Raw genomic sequence first — 18,564 nt, forward strand, 5'->3', positions numbered from 1 at the left:
CCAGCACATGACATTGCCCAAGTCACCCAAAGATCAGCGTGGAAGAGTCCTAATTGCTGGGCGGCCCGCCCCCGGGATGTGCCTCTCCCATCCTTCTCCAGGCGGGGCTCGTGGCTAAGCAGCGACTCATCCTATCAGCCTGTCACAGGCCAAGAGCAGCCAACAACTCCGCAGGCGACGATGGCCGCTGCACCCCAGGCGCAGTCAAAGCCCGACCGGCTCTGGGTCCCAGCTTAGAGCCTGGGATGCAGTGTTGGGAGACGCGGTGCCCAGAGCATCCAGTAGGTGTCGCTGTCCCGCGGCCGCCGCGCGCCCCGAGGGTGGGGAGCCGGGGCGTGTCTGCCTCACCTGGGGCTCCCGGCTAGCGCGCCTCACCTGGGCTCGCGCCCCTTCCCGCCCGCGCAGCTAGGGGGCGCTCTCCCGCAGCTGGGTCCCCTCCTCCGCCCCATGAGCTCCGGCTGCAGTGCTGCTCGCGCTGCGCGTGGTGCTAGTTCTGCAACCCGCTGCCGTCCCCCGCATCCGCGACGAGGGGGCGGGGTCCCACGGCGCGCTGGGAAAGTGTGGAGAGCTGGCGCCCAGGTGTGTTCTTCCACAGGGCCCGGGCGGCAGAGAGGACCGCGTCCCGGCAGTCGGAGCGGGAGGAGGACAAGACGATGCCGCTGTCCCCGCCAGCCCAGGGCGACCCCGGGGAGCCCAGCCAGTGCAGGCCCCCTAAGAAGCACACCACCTTCCACCTCTGGCGCTCCAAAAAGAAGCAGCAGCCGGCGCCGCCTGACTGTGGGGTGTTCGTTCCGCACCCGCTCCCGGCGTCTGCCGGCGAGGCCAGGTGAGCTCCTCGCCCGAGCCCTCCAGTCCCAGCTCCTTCTCCTCCTCCCGCTGCTCTGGCCCTTCGGCTCCTGACCCCGCTTGGAGGAGGGGAAAGCCCCGGGGTCTGTTTCACTCTGCAGGTTTACCTGGGTCCGGAGGGGAGCGATCGTAGCCGTTGGTGGTGACCAAGTTCCTCGCGGCTTTTGGCTCAGACCAAGCACCGGCGAGAGGAACTTGTGTGGCCTTTAGTATGACTGCAAAGTCTTCTTGCAGGAGCCTCCCGCATCAGCCTGCTAACCAGAGCGGCGGGGAGTGAGGGTTGTTACCGTCGGAAGTGTGGTGGGAACTCTTCTTTGGGGTTAGGCACTATTTTTGAGCTAGTGCCTTTATCGTAAAGCTCTTTATTGTGAATATCTGTCAGATCTATGCTCTTACAGATGTTATACCCCCATTCTCCTCGCAAGATGCGAAGGGAGGAGGAAGTGGCAGGAATGGTTACCCCCATTTCATGGGTGAAGGGACTGAGACCAAAGGATAAATGGCTTCTCCCCATTGGAGCCAGTGGCAGAGCTAGGGAGCGTCTAGTTATCCAAACAGTAGTTACCGTTGTACTTTTTAATTTTTATCATGGTTTTGAAGTGGTTTTATTTTATATGTATAATTATTCAACTATACCATCAGAGTTTATGCATTCGTTGAATAATAACCAATTTGAAGTAACAGCATATTTACGTGGCTCAGAGGTGTGAAATATTTATAGTGATGGACAGTTGACAATGTCCAGTAAATCCTTCTACATGTGTTTTTAAAATACGCCCTATGAACAATGAGGGCCAGAATAAAATTGTGCAAGATTTGCATTTTAGACACATTTTTCCTTTTATATCTTTTCTTTTCTTTTCTTTGAGACGGAGTCTTGCTCTGTCGCCTAGGCTGGAGTGCAGTCGCACCATCTTGGCTCACTGCAAGCTCCGCCTTCCAGGTTCATGCCCTTCTCCTGCCTCAGCCTCCCCAGTAGCTGGGACTACAGGCGCCCGCCACCACGCCCGGCTAATTTTTTGTATTTTTAGTAGAAACGTGATTTCACCGTGTTAGCCAGGATGGTCTCGGTCTCCTGACTTGGTGATCTGCCCGCCTCGGCCTCCCAAAGTGTTGGGATTACAGGCGTGAGCCACCGCGCCTGGCCTCTCCTTTTATTTCTTAAAAAAAAAAAAAAAAAAAAAAGTCAATTTTACAATCTATTTTCATTCACTTATTGTATTGAGTACCTTAGCTAAGTGCCATGTGCTGCGATATAAAAAACAATGAGAGACAGTAATAATTCTGTCATCAAAGAATTGTTAGTCTCTTGTGGATACCAAAAAGTGCAATGATAGATGCCAGCACAGAGGAGGTGATCACAGAGGCTTTCTGGAGGAGGATAGGTGAAGTGGCTTAGGCAGAAACAGGGAGGAGCAGCGAGTTCCAGGCAGGGGCGGAACTGTGCACATCACCAGCACTTAGAAGAGTGTGGCACTTCCTGAGAAGTGCAAGTGGTTGGAGCGGGAGGTCTAGGTGTGAGGGGCTAAGGGTAGGAAAGCTAAGAGAGAAGTCATTTTATTTTTCTCTCATATTTTATCATCACATTGGTAATCAGTTATAGTAGAAATATATTACCTATGCAAACACTTACTGTGCCTATTTATAGATACTTTCTAACAAAATACACTACTTAATAATAATGTACACAGCATTGAAGTTATTTTCTATTACCTCAGTAAATACTTTAAACATTTCCATCGTGGTTTTCCTTGTAAGATCTAGTCTCATGATTTACTGCTTATCAAAACATAATAATATACAGCTATAGGTAATGTATTCAAATGTAAATACATTTCAGTCTAAAATTTAAAATAGATTTGCTTCTCTCCTTGAGTTTTTGTATTTTAGTGTAGTCTTGAAACACCTCATTTTTTCCTTCAGAACCCTGATGAACTTTGTATTAATAAATGTTCTGAAAAACTAAAGGTACTGGTCTGTCTTTGGGATGTTTTTCTAGTTAGGTCATCTTTATAAATATTTCATTTACTTCTAAGAGAGTGTACTTCTTTCTGGTTTAAAGAGAGTGGCAAAAGCACCCTTAGATTTCTAGCCAGTCTTGGCCCAGTGTGGCTCTCTTGAGCCTCCTGACTATATCAGTTCATTTCTGTCCAGTACTTTGAAGTGATGGAATTTGGCTAGAATGTGCAGCACTCACTGTGGTTTTTGTCTCTAAATAAGGAGGAGACAGTCAGGTAACCACCCCTATTTGCTTATTTGATTAATATTATGGGAGTTTAGGTCAGATAGAAATGAATTTATCTAATTATTCAACTAATAACTCAGGTTATTTCACCTCTTAAAATCTCACTCTCCTCATCTGTAATATGGAGACAATAGGATGCTGACTCTGTAGGGTTGTCATGAATATTAAAGGAAAGTTTATGTTATTAAGTGCAAAAACTTTAACACGTTTCTGAGCATAAAGTAGAAACTCAGTAAATGCAAAAGCATCCTCGTCGTCATCATCATCAAAGCAAAGGTCTAATGGAAGAAATGGAAAAAATAGGTTTGGACAGGGGAAAAACCAACTCTAGGAAGAGCTTCTTTTCCTCGAAAAGTTTACCAGTCCAGCTGGGTGCAGTGGCTCATGCCTCTAATCCCAATACTTTGGGAGGCCAAGGCAGACGGATCACCTGAGGTCAGGAGTTTGAGACCAGCTTGGCCAACATAGTGAAACCTCATCTTTACTAAGAATACAAAAAAATTAGCCGGGCATGGTGGCTCATGCCTGTAATCCCAGCTACTCAGAGGCTGAGGCAGGAGAATCCCTTGAACCCTTGAAGGTTGTGGTGAGCCGAGATCACACCATTGTACTCCAGCCTGGGCAACAAGAGTGAAACGCCATATAAAAAAAAAGAGAGAGAGAAAAAGTAAGAAAGAAAGAAAGAGAGAGAGAGAGAAAGAGAGAGAAAGAAAGAAAAGCTTGCCAGTCCAAAGATTATTTAAAGTTTATTAAAGTCAGATTTTTGTATTCTGCAAATATTTGTGGCTTTTGATGTAGACATTCTAATCAATTATTTCCTTATATAAAATAATTTGAACATGGCTACTTCTGTTTCCAAAATTTACTCTTAAAGTTTTTTTTTTCCAGCTTGGTTTTGGTAAACATGGTCATATGATGTTATTTTTCACAAAGATAGAGTTGCTGCCCTCCTGAGTCAGCCCCATCCCCTGTCTAGTTCATAATTCTCTTGCCATTAGAGGGTCTAGTGGTGTGGTGGAAAGAGCATGGCGAGCTGTAGCCAGGCCATTTAGCAGCCACTAGTGGCACTGTCATTTACCACATTTTAAATTATACTCTGTCTTGTGAATGATGGGTTCAGAATGTGGATTCTTTACTTGGATTTAAATTCTTGTTCTTCTGTTAATACTTACCATGACACCGAATCCTATCATCCTAGCAAAGTTATTAACATTTTTGTGCCACAATTTTCTCATTCACAAAATGGCAGTCATAAGATTTGTTATAAAAATAAATGAGTTAATGAATTTCAAGTGCTCAGAACAGTGGCTGAAACATAGTGATTGCTCAGTCAATGGGAGTTGTTTCTCTTTTTCTTACTAGTATCTTGCCTATGCCTCCTTTTGAGTAGGAATTTTGTGTGTTTTTCTGCTATGTAATGAAAGTGGTCCCTTCTTTTTTATTTTCTCTATTCAAGCCACTTTGTGTTATTTTGTTTTTTTTAAATATTAAAAATATTTAAAAATTAAAACATAAAAAGGCCACATGGGGTGGCTCACACCTGTAATCCCAGCACTTTAGGAGGTGGAGGCAGGTGGATCATCTGAGGTCAGGAGTTCGAGACCAGCCTGGCCAACATGGTGAAACCTGTTTCTACTAAAAATACAAAAAATTAGCCAGGGGTGGTGGTGGACACCTGTAATCACAGCTACTTGGGAGGCTGAGGCAGGAAAATCCCTTGAACCTGGGAAGTGGAGGTTGCAATGAGCCGAGATTGTGCCATTGCATTCCAGACTGGGTGACAGAGTGAGACTCTGTCTCAAAAAAAACAAAACGAAACCAAAAAAAACATAAATAGAGACAGGGTCTTGCTATGTTGCCCAGGCTGGTCTCAAACTCCTAGGCTCAAGCAATCCTCCCACCTTGGCCTCCCAAAGTGCTAGGATTACAGGTGTGAGCCACCTCACGTGGCCACACTTTTTGTTATTTTGATTAGAAGTGGGTTCTGAGCTAAAGGTCAAAAGCAGTGAATTATTTCCATTGAGTTCTTTGTTTAAGAAACTATATATTTTTTTAAAACAGTGAATTAAAAATTATCACAGTTGAACTGAATTGAACCCCACATCTAGAAGCAAACATTAATGCTCTCTGCAGGAGAGCCAAATTCAAGCAATGGATGGACCTCATAATCCTGTGAAAATCAGCCCACCTTGTTTCAGTTGGAGGAAAAGTAGAGCCAGTGTCAAGGGCAGAACATCCTCATTGGGCAGGCAGAGATCTACCTCTGAGTGAAGGCCAGCAGCCTCAAGTTTCAGAACTACAGACAATCCCTTAGTTTTTCTGTACTCAGTGGACCTTTCCTTTCTATGAAGAGAAAACAACTAACTCCCGGTTTATATCACTAGAATGTTGTAAGGATAAACTATTGTTGTTTGGAGGTTTTTTCTTTTTTCTTCAGAAAAAGAACAATCATTTAAAATGTTATTTGAAAGCATTCTGGAACTATGTAGAGTGTTAGTCTTCATAACTTAAAATTGATTCTTGTTTCCAGTCTTTTGTGGCTGACTTGGTGCTTGGAACTCTAAACAGGTTTAATTATTTTCTAGCATAAAAATCATAGCCAGGTAAGTCTATTTTTGTTTTATGTAATGTTAGATTTAAACTGGTTAGTACTGAGTTTTCCCTCTTGTTTTCCTTATACTAAAGGAAAGACTTTTAATTTTTAGGTTTATTTTATTTCACCAGTGTAAACCAGGAATTTAAAAGTAAGTCTGCCCCTTACTAGCTGTGAGCTTCTTGGGAAGTTATTTTACCCTGCTAACTTCTGTTTTATGATCTGTGACCTACCTCTTAACATTGTTTTTGAGACTTATATTTTTAAGAAAATGACTAGCCTAGTGCCTGGCAGATAACAGAAGCTCAGTAAATAGTACCTCTGAAAGCATGCCACACTCAAAGGCTAGTAGACTTTGGTGTTGGGTAGACTTAGTTTCAAATCTGCCTCTGCCATTGGGATAGATTTTTAACTTCTTTAAGTCTCAGTTTCTTCACCTGTAAAATGGAGGCAATTAAACTTTTTTTTATGGAGCTCTAGTAGGATTGGATGTTATCTATGTAAAGCACCCAGCACAGGGCTTGGCTCAAAGCAAGTGCTGGATAGAGGAAAGGTGGTGGTCAGCAGCAGGGGCTATAGTGGCAGTGATAGTTGTAAGTATTGTTGTCTTTATAGTAATGGTAGTAGTATTAATACATGCATTGTTACTTTGTGAGTGGAGTAAAAAACTTCAGAAGCCCAGAAGTTGTAACCAGGTCTGTCAAGTTTTGAAGTACCTTGGAGTATTTGGATGTTCATGTTGGTCTCTAAAACGGAGACCCCTCATGCACTCTCAGTGCTTTAAGAGTCTTAACACATGTCACTGAGGAAGCCAAGGCTAAACTTTATACTTGACGTCACAGGAGTTTTTCTCGAAGTGATTTAGGGGTCTGAGTTTAGCATAGGGTAATCATTTGCTGCTTATCTCTGTCATTGTATTATTTTATCCACCCTCTATTTCTACACTTTCCATCATAATCTACTCTCCATAATCAAGTGGCGGTGACATAAACCCTTTTGGGGACCTTTAGTAAGACCTTTGAAACTTGAGTTCACTTTGTTTTTCTTCTTCGTTTTTTTTTTTTTTTTAATATTGGGCCGGGCGTGGTGGCTCACACCTGTAATCCCAGCACTTTGGGAGGCCAAAGTGGGTGGATCACAAGGTCAGGAGACCGAGACCATCCTGGCCAACGTGGTGAAACCCTGTCTCTACTAAAAATACAAAAATTAGCCGGGCGTGGTGGCGCATGCCTATAATCCCAGCTACTTGGGAGGTTGAGGCAGGAGAATCCCTTGAACCAGGGAGTTGGAGGTTGCAGTGAGCCAAGATTGCACCACTGTACTCCAGCCTGGGCAACAGAGCCAGACTCTGTCTTAAAAAAAAAAAAAAACTCAAATATATATCTACTCCCTTTCTCATTAATAGTTTCGTCAGAATGTATGGCTTTTGATTATAAATCTTATTTGTAGGTCAGGCATGGTGGCTCATGCCTGTAATCCCAGCACTTTGGGATGCTGAGACAGGAGGACTGCTTGTACCTAGGAGTTCAAGACAGCCTGGGCAACAAAGTCAGACCCTGCTTATACAAAAAAAAAAAAAAAAAATTAGCCAAGTGTGGTGACACACATCTGTGGTCTCAGCTACTGGGGAGGCTGAAAGTGGAAGGATTGCTTCAGCCCAGGAGTTGGAGTCTGCAGTAAGTTATGCTACTGCTCTCTAGCCTGGGTAACAGAGTGAGATCTTGTCTCTAAAATAATCATAATAATAAATGAGTAAATCTTTTTTGTAAGCTGAGATAGTGAGTTGCTGCTGTAGTATTTGTCCACAATTAAAACAATGTAGTGAACATATTAGATGTTGAAATAGTTTCCAATTCCTAATAGTCATTCAAAATACACATCTTACTATGAACATTAAAAATACATACTTGGGCCAGGCATGGTGGCTGACACCTGTAATCCCAGCACTTTAGGAGGTGGAGGCAGGTGGATCACTTACTTGAGGCCAGGAGTTTGAGAGCAACCTGGTCAACATAGCGAGATCCCATCTCTTAAAAAGATACACACACACACACACACACACACACATCTGTCTTAAAGTTTGAGTTCAGCTAAGGGCTCAGTTATGTTTCAGGAATGTCCATGCAGAAGAAAAGTGATTTATGTATTCAAAATCTGTGTCTGGTCAACATGAGAAGATCATTTGAAGCTTGAATGGTGTGTTCTTCTGTCTACCTTGAAAAACTTGTCCCAAAGTGAGTTTTCAGGGTACAGGATGTATGACTGTCTAATGCTTGTAAGGAGCTTGGCAAGAACGACGAGCAAATTGCTTACGAGTCTCATTAGCTCATTTACAGTTCCCTTAAAATGTAGCTGCATTGGGCTAACCCAAATGCCTCATCAACATACCTGTACAGATTCAAATATATGAGAAGTCTTCCCTCTAGAAAGCAAGCGCTTGCTTAATGCTGCCTTTACAGCACTGTGCATCTTCTGGATGGGTCTGTTCAGTGGAAGAGAAGCAATGACCCCTCATAACAGTGACCTAGATTGAGTTGCTAATTATTCAGCCAGTATACAGTGTACACTATAGTGTGGTTACTGAGATACTAAATAGTTTAAGAGTTTCTGCCATAATTAGTACCTCACCTACTACTTAGAAAAAAACATAACTTAATTCATGTTTTCAAACAAAATTGAAAGCTTGAAGGAACCATATTTATAACAACCAAATGTCACTTAAAATGACGGAACCTATCAATATATTCTTACCTATGCAAGAACTCCCTTTACAGAGCTTGAAGTAATGCTAGTACTGTGACACATAATATATTTTATTCATGATTCATTTAAATGTGTTCAGAATGCTGATGGATTCATAAATATCTCATGAAAGCACAAATTTTGACAAAGTACCAGGGGGCCCAAGGACATACAAATGAGGCAGAGAATCAGAATCCATTTGCAGTGTCCCCAACCTCTCTCACTGGCATGTTATAGACAAGTAAAGGTCGCACCCGTAGCTAACACACACAAAAAGAAACACAATGAACAAGTGCCTTTTGTTTGTTATGTTCTCATAAATGGCAATTAAATGAGTAAAAGTAGGTTGGTGTTAAGCTTGGCAAAAGATACTGTGGGGAAGAAAGTTGGCTTCTGGTTGTGTTTATTGTTTGTGCCATTTCAAGCTAGCAACCCTAACTGAGTCTCAGTCATGAGAATTTAGGGTTATTCCAAAGGTAGTATCGACAGCTCAAATCAAAGATTTGGCCAACAGTTACATAAAGTCACCATGCACAGTACACCTCTTAATTTTCTTCAAATTTGTTTATAAGTGGTAGCATAAGCTCATGATAGTCTTTGGATTCCTTTTTTAATCTTTTGATTAGGATCAAGGGTCAAAATCGTGCTGCATATAAGATAAGAAAATAGAGGAAGCATGTGCTTTATAATAACTTCAGACCATGTTTGTGAAAACATTGTTTTCCATCAAGATTTGAATTGAGAGATGCAGTTTATTCAATGTGCACTATGTATCAGACACTGTTCTAAGTGCTTTACAAATATTAACCCACTACAGTTAATTCATAACTTTCCTCAGAGGTAGGCACTGTTATTAGTCCCATCCTGAGGAAAAATGAGGCACAGAGGGGTATGATTATTTGGTCAAAGTCACAGAGCTCATAAGAGTGAGGCTGAGATTCTCCGACTGGTGGTCTTGAGTCTTTATGGTTAATCACTGCAGGTTGATCACTGCAAGTTAATCACTGTGGTTAATGCTGCTTTCTTTATATTCTTATATGAGTTCATTTAGCCTCCAGATCTCACAAGTAGAAATTAAAATACAGATGGGAAATCTAAGTTTTTGTACTAGACAATTTCTATGTTAAGTAGTGGAGATAAAATATATTAATTAATAGAAATATAAGTTCATTAAAATCTTAGAAGAAAAAAGATTTTAAAACAGAAATTCAAAAGTATATGTTATCAGTGAAAGTATTGTGTCTAGATTCTGAGTTTGGGGCTTCTGCCCAAGCTGTATCAGAAAAAGGCATTACCAAGAGGTGGATCTAGTTCGTACCCCTTCTTCTGCGCTGGCACAGGCAGTAGAATGCAAGGTCAGAGATAAGTGGTAGATGGCGGGGCCTCTAGTTGCTCCCATGCTAAATAGGGATGGCAGAATTTCTCAAGTAGTTGCTTTACCAGTTGCTGCAGAGAGCTGCTCCTGGCTGCTCTCACTTTAGACCTCTAGAATCCCTGCTACTTGAATCCAATTTGTTTTACCTCCTGACTTATTCTTGAGGATTCCCTGGCAATGAATACAGGTTCCACCTTACATTGACACTTCAAGGATTTCAAACCGTTGTGGATACTTTATCCCACTTGAAGTTTATAAGGGTTGTGTGAGATGAGCCCATACCGCCATTCTGAGGATAAGGAAACTGAAGTTCATGGAAGGTAATGCAGATGGAGGAAGCAGGACTAAAACTCAGATTTTCTGACTTTTTCTTAGCTGTCTTTTTGGGTTTTCTTGCATTGCGTACTACGCCTCTACTCCTGGCCTGTACCCACCTTTGACAGGAACCCAACTGACTCATCTAACTTCCTCATGACTATTCTCCTGGAAATCTTCCCTTAGTTTCATAAACCAAACAACGATGAGACTGTCTGATCCCTAGATTGAGTTACTAGTTATTCAACCGGCACCTATAGTCTGGTTATTGACATACTGGATAATTTCCGGGTTTCTACTATAATCAGTACCTCACCTACTACCTAAAAAAAGCCAACAAAAATAAGAATAACTCAATTCATGATTTTTTAAAAAGTTAAAGCTTGCATAAGCCATATTTTATAACAACAAAATGTCACTTAAAGTGATAGAGCCTATCAGTATGATATTGTATCTATACAAGAACTCCCTTTACAAGGCTTGAAGTGATGCTGGTACTGTAACACATAATATAATTTAGCCATAATTTGTCACTTAAATGTTTTCATAATACTGATGGATTCATAAATATCTCATGAAAGCACAGCTTGACTATTTTTGCATCTGCTGTTAGGAAAAGATATGATAGTTGAAGCAACTGTTGACATTCACACTGAAATTCAGTGTCTCTTTTATCGTACATGTCATTACAAACCTAAGAACTGGCCTTTTCAAGCCTGGGCAGAGGAGACTCACCCAGGCCTTGCCAGCCACTCTTGGCTCTGCTGCTTTGCTTCCTTCCCCACTGTTGGCTTCCTTCCCCACTATTTAGCTCCCAAAAACTAAGTGGTTATTATCAGCAAAACAAGAAAATGCAGTTACTACAAGGGTGGGATTACAGAACTATTCTCTTTTGTATTGGCTATCCAAAACAATTTTGTCTGGAGTGGACTCAATTATCAATCAGGAGTCCTACGCTGGATCATACTTAGGGTTTGAAACAAGAGCACTTGTATTCCTGTGTATCAGTAAACATGTTTAAACAAGCTTGTCTAAAACTAGATTTTGGATTTCTTTCAAGATAAAACCGAAGTAGGATTGAATGTCTGGCATTTGCTCAAATGTTTTGACCTTTACTAATTTGCATTTTGTGATTGTTGTGATCTTGCCCTGTAAAAGGTTTCAAGTACTTTGACCTAGAAGTCTTAGTGGCTAGGTGCATTGCTGGCACTTACTTGTATCCTTTCCTGTTGTTTCACTTTTATTAAAAGCTTTTTTGTATGCCCATAAGGAAATAACCAATCACAACAGCTGATAACTGCTGATGATGTAGAGAGGCGATGTCTTCATCATCATGCAGTTTCTTCCTACAGAGACGCTCCTCAGGAATTCATGCATCAGCTTTCTCACTTACTGCAGAATTTCTGGTTGCTTTTCTGTGTATGAGCATACATTGGCTACAAATCCACTAATTTACAAAGCCAGCAGAAGTTAAACAAAGAGGACCACCAATTTATATCTTAATGCCACTCCATAACTGATCAACGAAGAACAAAAGTGTAAGTTGGTGCAAAAGTAATTGAGGTTTTTGTCATTACTTTGTTTTTGTTATTACTTTTTGTTTTTTAGATAGGGTCTCCAGTTGCTCAGGCTGGAGCTCAATGGCACAATCTCAACTCACTGTAGCCTTGACTCCCTGGGCTCCGGTGATCCTCCCACCTCAGCCTCCTGAGTAGCTGGGACTACAGGCACATGCCACCGTGCCTGGCTAATTTTTGTATTTTTAATAGAGATGGGATTTGGCCATGTTGGCCAGGCTGCTCTCAAACTCCTGACCTCAGGTGATACACCCACCTTGGCCTCCCAAAAGTTTGGGATTACAGGCGTGAGCCACCGTGCCTGGCCTTTTGTCATCACTTTTAATGGCAAAAACTGCAATTACTTTTGCACCAACCTAGTAACAACAGTTGGGTTTGGGCATGTTTACTGAGGAAAATGGATGTGGCGTGTGGGAATGAAGGAATAGGATTATTTTTGGCCAGATAATTCTCAATCTCTCCTATAAACTAAATAAACATAAGGAACTTTTGTCAAGTATATATAAGACAAGGGACATGAACAATTCCTTATTATGTGACAGTTGCTTTCATATCAGTGTATCTCATTTAATCTTCATAGTAACTGTGCCAAATAGGTATTTCTACCTTCATGTTTATAACTGAGAAGACAAAACCTGAAAGTAGTATTTTAGCTAATAAATGACAGAGCAGTATTTGAAATACTTCTTTCTGTCTCTAAACCTCAAAATATTTTCACCACACCATGAAAAAACTAAAGCTCATTGAATAAGTAGTTAGTAGAGGGTGCGTGTGTACAGGGGAGGTAACTAGCTGATGAATAAAGCTTCCCGTAGAAATGTAGGTGCCCATTTACTCTCAGAGCTATCTTCCTGAGCAGGGAAGCATTTCCTCCTTTTGATTACGTGCACCCAACCCGGTCCCATTGTTCAGAAGGGTATCCAGGAACAAATAATTCATATGCCTTATAAAGTTAATGGTGCATTCTTGTCTTCCTGGGAACCCCTGACTTGAAATGATCTGTGACTCAGTTCCTGAAGTGTTAACTAAACCTGTTGCACCTGATTTCCAATCTAGCCACAAGGTCTTAGTACCTGCTACTGGGATGATTCACTGAGTGTGTAAAGGAACTAAGGTGACAAATGTTGAGGATTTTTCACTCTGCGTAAAGGTCACAACCCCAAAAGAGGAAAGAAAATGTTGGTGACCCAAACTTCAAATTCATAGGTGATACTGTTGGCATGAAAGATGTAGATCTAGAGACTTGATGTAAAAGGATTATGAAAACCTTGTAAATAATCTTTGTCTTTATAAGAACTAGTAAAATTGTCTTTAGTGCCCATTTCTCTCAAAACTGAGTTTTATTTTGATTTTTATGTATGTGAGAGAGTTTTAAAATTATGTTTAAGAATGTTCATTAGTTTCTATGAATATTATTGTATACGCAGAGCTAACTTCTCTGTCAGTAGGTCATAGAAAAGAGTAACTTTCTGTTTCCATTTTACTAGACTGGACATTTATATGCTCTGGTATTTAGATTACATGTTGTTGGCTTAAAGCCTAAATGATTATAGTCATTAATACTGTTCGTTTTCCAAAGTACAACTAGAAATTTGCTACTTTATCTTAAACCACGCTTTTATTATAGACTTTCTCTAATTTTAGAAACAATTACCCAGTGATAATGGTAATTGAAGCAGAAGGTTTGCTTCTTTTATGTGTGACTGTACCGGAGCAGATGTTACTTCTCTCCAAAGTGGTCTTGATGTGTGGTTTTCAGTGACTGTGTTTGTCACACTCAGAAAGGTAAGTAAGTGTGACATGGAAACTGCACTAGTATAATTCATTTATTAAACAAACATTTATAGACACCTGCTATATGTGAGGCCCTGGTGTGTGGGCTGGCAAACCAGTTCAAGTTCTATGGTTGGCAAATTGAGTCTCACTTCCCTATCTTCTAGAGAAGCCGTAATATTCACCATTAAAATGATAAAAAGTTACTACACTTCCTGCTATCATAAAGAAGAGAAAATATTCAAATATACATAAGACAGCCTGGCACGGTGGCTCACACCTGTAATCCCAGCACAATGGGAGGCTAAGGTGGAAGGATTGCTTGAAGCCAGGAGTTCGAGACCAGTCTGGCCAATATAGGAAGACTATGTCTCTTAAAAAAAAATAAAAAAATTAACTGGGCAGGGTGGCATGCACCTGTAGTCCCAGCTACTTGGGAGGCTGAGGTGGGAGGGTTGCTTGAGGCCAAGAGTTCAAGGCTGCAGTGAGCTGTGATCGTGCCACTGCACTCCAGCCTGGGCAACAGAGCAAGACGTCTTGCTAAAAACAAACAAATATACTCAAGACAGAGGCTGAGCGATAAAAGAACTTAACCCCCACAGAGGGTGAAGAATTTATATTTCTTGAGTGTAATTGTTACTGCTAAAGGAATTCCGGAGGACACTTGATGATGTTAGTTTATAGAAATTCTCTAAATGGATGGTTCTATTTATATCTATGATCTAAAGATATACATATAGATATATATGTTTGTATATATAGACACATTCATACATATATACACATACATACATTCTAGCACTAAGTTCTTTACTGATATAAGTACTCAGTGCTAGACTACCTACTTAGTAAATTAAACATGTACTTACAACATCAGCAAAGCAGGAATAAGAGAGAAAAAAAAAGCCAAAATACACCTGAAAGTTCTGTTATTTTCAGATATTAACTTTTGTTTTAGGGTTTAGAATTGATTTTATTTTGAATGACATATTGAGGTGGGGGAGGCATAACCTTTTTGATGATTAATGTTTCTAAAGATAATGATACAGACCTCTGTATATACCTTGTTTAAAGAGCATTGTGGCCAGGCATGGTGGCTTACGCGTATAATCACAACACCTTGGGGAGGCTGAGGCAGGAGGATCACTTGAGGCTAAAATTTGAGACCAGCCTGGACAACATAGTGAGACCCTGTCTCCATAAAAAACATTTTGAAATTAGACAGGTGTGGTGGCATGTGCCTGTAGTCCCAACTACTCGAAAGGCTGAGGCAGGAGGATTGCTTGAGCCCAGGAATTCAAAGCTGCAGTGAGCTGTGATTAAGCCACTGCCCTCCGGCCTGGAAGGCAGAGTGAGGCCCTGTCTTTAAGTAAATAAGCAAGTAAGTAAGTAAATAAATAGATAAATAAGTAAATAGAAGAGAGCATTGGCAGGGGTTAGGGGGGAGGTGGGAGAAAAAGTATGATGTGAACTGTGGAAGGTAATAGAGAAATATGACCCATTTATTCTTGTGTTCATCTCATGAGTCAGATTCCAGGCCCAAAGGTACCACTTTATCTTCCTTAAAAAGGCTCAATTGGTTAGCATCACTTGTTAAATGTCCTGTCCACTTCTGTGTAAGTGGTCAGATCGGTGAACATCTCCAGTAACTGTTCTTTTATGGTTTGAGACTCCAGTTTTATTTTTTGATACATTTATTTTTTGATACACTTGGCTTAGCTACTTTGGAGGCTTCACTGTATTGAGTAGTTCCCCTTCACCCATGGGGGTGTATATACCAAGACTCCCTGTGGATTTCTGAAACTGTTGATAGCACTGAGCCCTCTATGTGTGTTTTTTCCTACATACATGTACCTATGATAAAGCTAAATTTATGAATTAGGCACAGTAAGAGATTAACAACAGTAAGTAATAAGATAGAACAATTATAACAATATGCTATTGTTATATATACTATACATATAGTATATAGTATATAACAATATACTATACATATAGTATATACTATATAACAATATACTATATACTATATATAGTATACTATATATATACTATATACTATATATATACTATGTTATATATAGTATATAACAATATACTATAAAAGTTGCATAAATATGGTATTTCTCTGTCTCTGTGTCAAAATATCTTATTGTATGTAAGATTTTTGGACCACGGTTGACTGTGAATGACTGAAACCATGCATAAGGGAGGACTGCTATAGTTATAATAATTCACAATCTCACTATCTATGGATTACACTATTAACATTGTGTTCCTTTTTGGTACATATTTTCATATAGCTTAGCAGTAAAGATGAAATTATAGAGCGAGTAATTTAGATGGCTTTTGTATCTTGTTTTGTTTTTCATTTCACATTTTATCATAAGCCTCTCCCTACTTCATTAAAACATGTGAAATAATTTCCTTACTCATTCCCCTCTGTGTAAAACCTTTATCCACATCTTGAACCTCAGTCTCTGGATATTCTCTATTCATTTTTCCAGACCCACTCTCCACCCTCCTCTGTGCTCAGAGGCTGTGTTTAATGACTACATGAACCTAGCTCTTTGTCCTCTGGCTTCTATAACGGTTAGGTTCTGCCAATGGGAAGCTCTGGAGGAGAGGGCAGGCGTGAGAGGTCAGGCTGAAGTTAGGTAGTGGTTTTGTTACTTTGCAGAAGGCCACAGCTTCTGATGGGTTGACCTCTTCTATAGCTCAGATCTTGCCAGTTCCAGTACTCATTCCCTCCCCTTGCCTTTATGCTTAGGGGTAGTAGTGGCTTCCTGCCATTGGGAGCCCTGGTCTGCTTACCATTCCTTACTGGTTTTCCCTTATCTGTCCATATCTTGTACCTAGTCAGTTATTTAAACACTTCTCAATTATCTCTTTGTGTGTACCGTCGGTTCTCTGCTGAGAACCTGGCTGACATCTGAATCCAAGTGGTACGCTCTTTATGTTTTAGGTTTGGGGCTTTGTACTGCAGAAGGATAAAAGACAGTTCAGGATTAGGTAAGAGAGTTAAATTAGTTCAGGTCTGAGCTGGTGTTAGTGAAAAATGGCATAGCCTAAATTAAATTACACTTAAGAGATGTAAGCAAATTGTTTCTGGAACAGGGAAAAAGGAGCAATCAATTCTTGCAAGCACTGTATTGAACACCTGCACTTAAAAGGCAAGCAGGATACCTTCCCTGCCAAATGTTTCCAGTTCTCTTGTTTTATTTGGATAATATTAGTTCAATTGTTTCATTTTCCTTTTCATCTTGGGCTTTCATGACTAATTCACTTCTGCTTTTCCTCCTGGTTTCTGGGCAGTTTGCATTTCCGTACATACAGTCCTCTATCTCCACTTGGATAGTCCTTCTTCATCCATGTGTTGCCCCCTTGTAGAAAGCACCTTCAGGGTTTTGTGAACTCAATGGATACCACGTTTTTGGCATACTCCCTTATATGAGCAATAACCCTTTTCTTCCTTAAAGGAGACATAAAGCATGTAGCAAAAAGCTAACTTCATTCCGTTTTGCTTCAGCTCTAGATCTGAGTCATGACTTTTAAAAACAAATGCCAAAGCAGTCATCAGACTTACTAGGGGTTGTTAATACTTCACAGGTCTTTTAAATTCAATAAATGTAATGGAAGAATGTCAGTGTTTTCTATGATTACCAAATTATCACTGACAGAATCTCTGACTGAGAGAATATTAAGGCTTATTCCATGACTCACTGTGTTACTCATAAGTCCTAGTATATATATATATATGTATATATATATATATATATTTTTGCAGTCTGTCCAATATTTAAATAAATGTTATCTATTTTAACCTATTTTTAAATATGTCTTTGTTGATCAGATATTCACATTATATTTCATGCTCTTAGAAATGTGAATTACTCTTAGTGTATCCTACCACAGGTATAAATAAGTATAATTTACTTAAAATTCAGTAAATGAAATTTCCATCATTTACCAATGAACATTGATGGCAGAAAAGACAAAAACAAAAATTTACTGGTATAGAAATGAGAGGACTTGGGTTTTAATTTTAGATTTCTCAGTTACAAATTAGGTGACTTTGAGCAAATTACCTAAATTCTTTGTACTTCAGGGTATTTTTCCATGAAACAGGGATAACACCAATCTCCCTGCCCCCTAACCAGCCTGTTGAGTGGCTGCCTTGAAGCCATGTGTGAGAGCATGGTGAGGAGTGGGAGGCCTCAGGCTTAGGGGAGCCCTGTCGCCCCTAGGTCATCCCTCACACAGCTCTCACCACTTCTTTTCTGGAAGCCTTGAGCATTCTTTTCCTTCTTCCTGTGGTCTTCCCAGAGGTGAGTAGACAGAGGGCGGGATTCACTTTCCCCTACGTTTTGTCCATTCTAATCTTCTCTCTAGCGATTCCTCTCCAACTTCTCAACTCATTTCTGAAACATCTCCAAAGTTCTGTTCTGAAGCCGGTATGGGGCATTCCCATCCATTTCCCTGTGCAAAGTGGCAAGGTGGAAGTGTGGGGCCTGTAGATCCCATCACTGCCACTCCGCAGGGCTCAGTGCTTAGCACTCTTCCCCACTCACCTCGGTCTTACACCACCCAAGTGCCTGTGGAGATTGCTGTGCCTAGACACACATACCCATATTTCTTCTTCAACTGCTCCTACCAGGTTGCCTCTCCTACAGGCACTACGTATTTCAGAGGAAGCACATATGGGCTTCCCAGATAATTTCCAGAGGTAGTTAGTTTTGGTTGTCTCCATTTTACAGATTAAATAACTGAAGCATGAGTAGTCCCAGCTACTATGCGAGGCTGAGGAATGAGAATTGCTTGAACCCAGGAGGCAGAGGTTGCGGTGAGTTGAGATCGTGCCACTGCACTCCAGCCTGGGCGACAGAGCCAGACTCTGTCTCAAAAATAAATAAACAAATACAAATAGAATAAAATGATGTTGAAGTAAGAGAATAAATAAAAACATTTATTTGATTAGTAAAGTAAAATAATAATCTTTTTTATCTTTAAGAGATGAGGTCTTGCTCTGTCATCCAGGCTGGAGTGCAGTAGTATGATCATAGCTCGCTGAAGCCTCCAATTCCTGGGCTAAAGCAAT

At 40.7% G+C, this 18,564-nt stretch overlaps 1 protein-coding gene across 2 annotated transcripts in view; it reads left to right on the forward strand.

The window, feature by feature from the left end:
* The first annotated feature begins 499 nt into the window (after positions 1–499).
* The window catches only part of CRYBG1 (crystallin beta-gamma domain containing 1), a 211,320-nt gene continuing 193,255 nt past the window's right edge, over positions 500–18,564 (forward strand). Inside the window, exon 1 of one of the 2 annotated variants that reach the window (XM_033234739.1) lies at positions 500–826. In XM_033234739.1, coding sequence (XP_033090630.1) covers positions 654–826 — 173 coding nt within the window. In that variant the 5' untranslated portion in view covers positions 500–653. The remainder of the gene's footprint in view (positions 827–18,564) is intronic. The other variant, XM_033234738.1, reaches the window with a different exon arrangement.

Source organism: Trachypithecus francoisi, unplaced genomic scaffold (genome assembly GCF_009764315.1).
Source record: "Trachypithecus francoisi isolate TF-2019V2 unplaced genomic scaffold, Tfra_2.0 Lachesis_group15, whole genome shotgun sequence".
NCBI lineage: Eukaryota > Metazoa > Chordata > Mammalia > Primates > Cercopithecidae > Trachypithecus > Trachypithecus francoisi.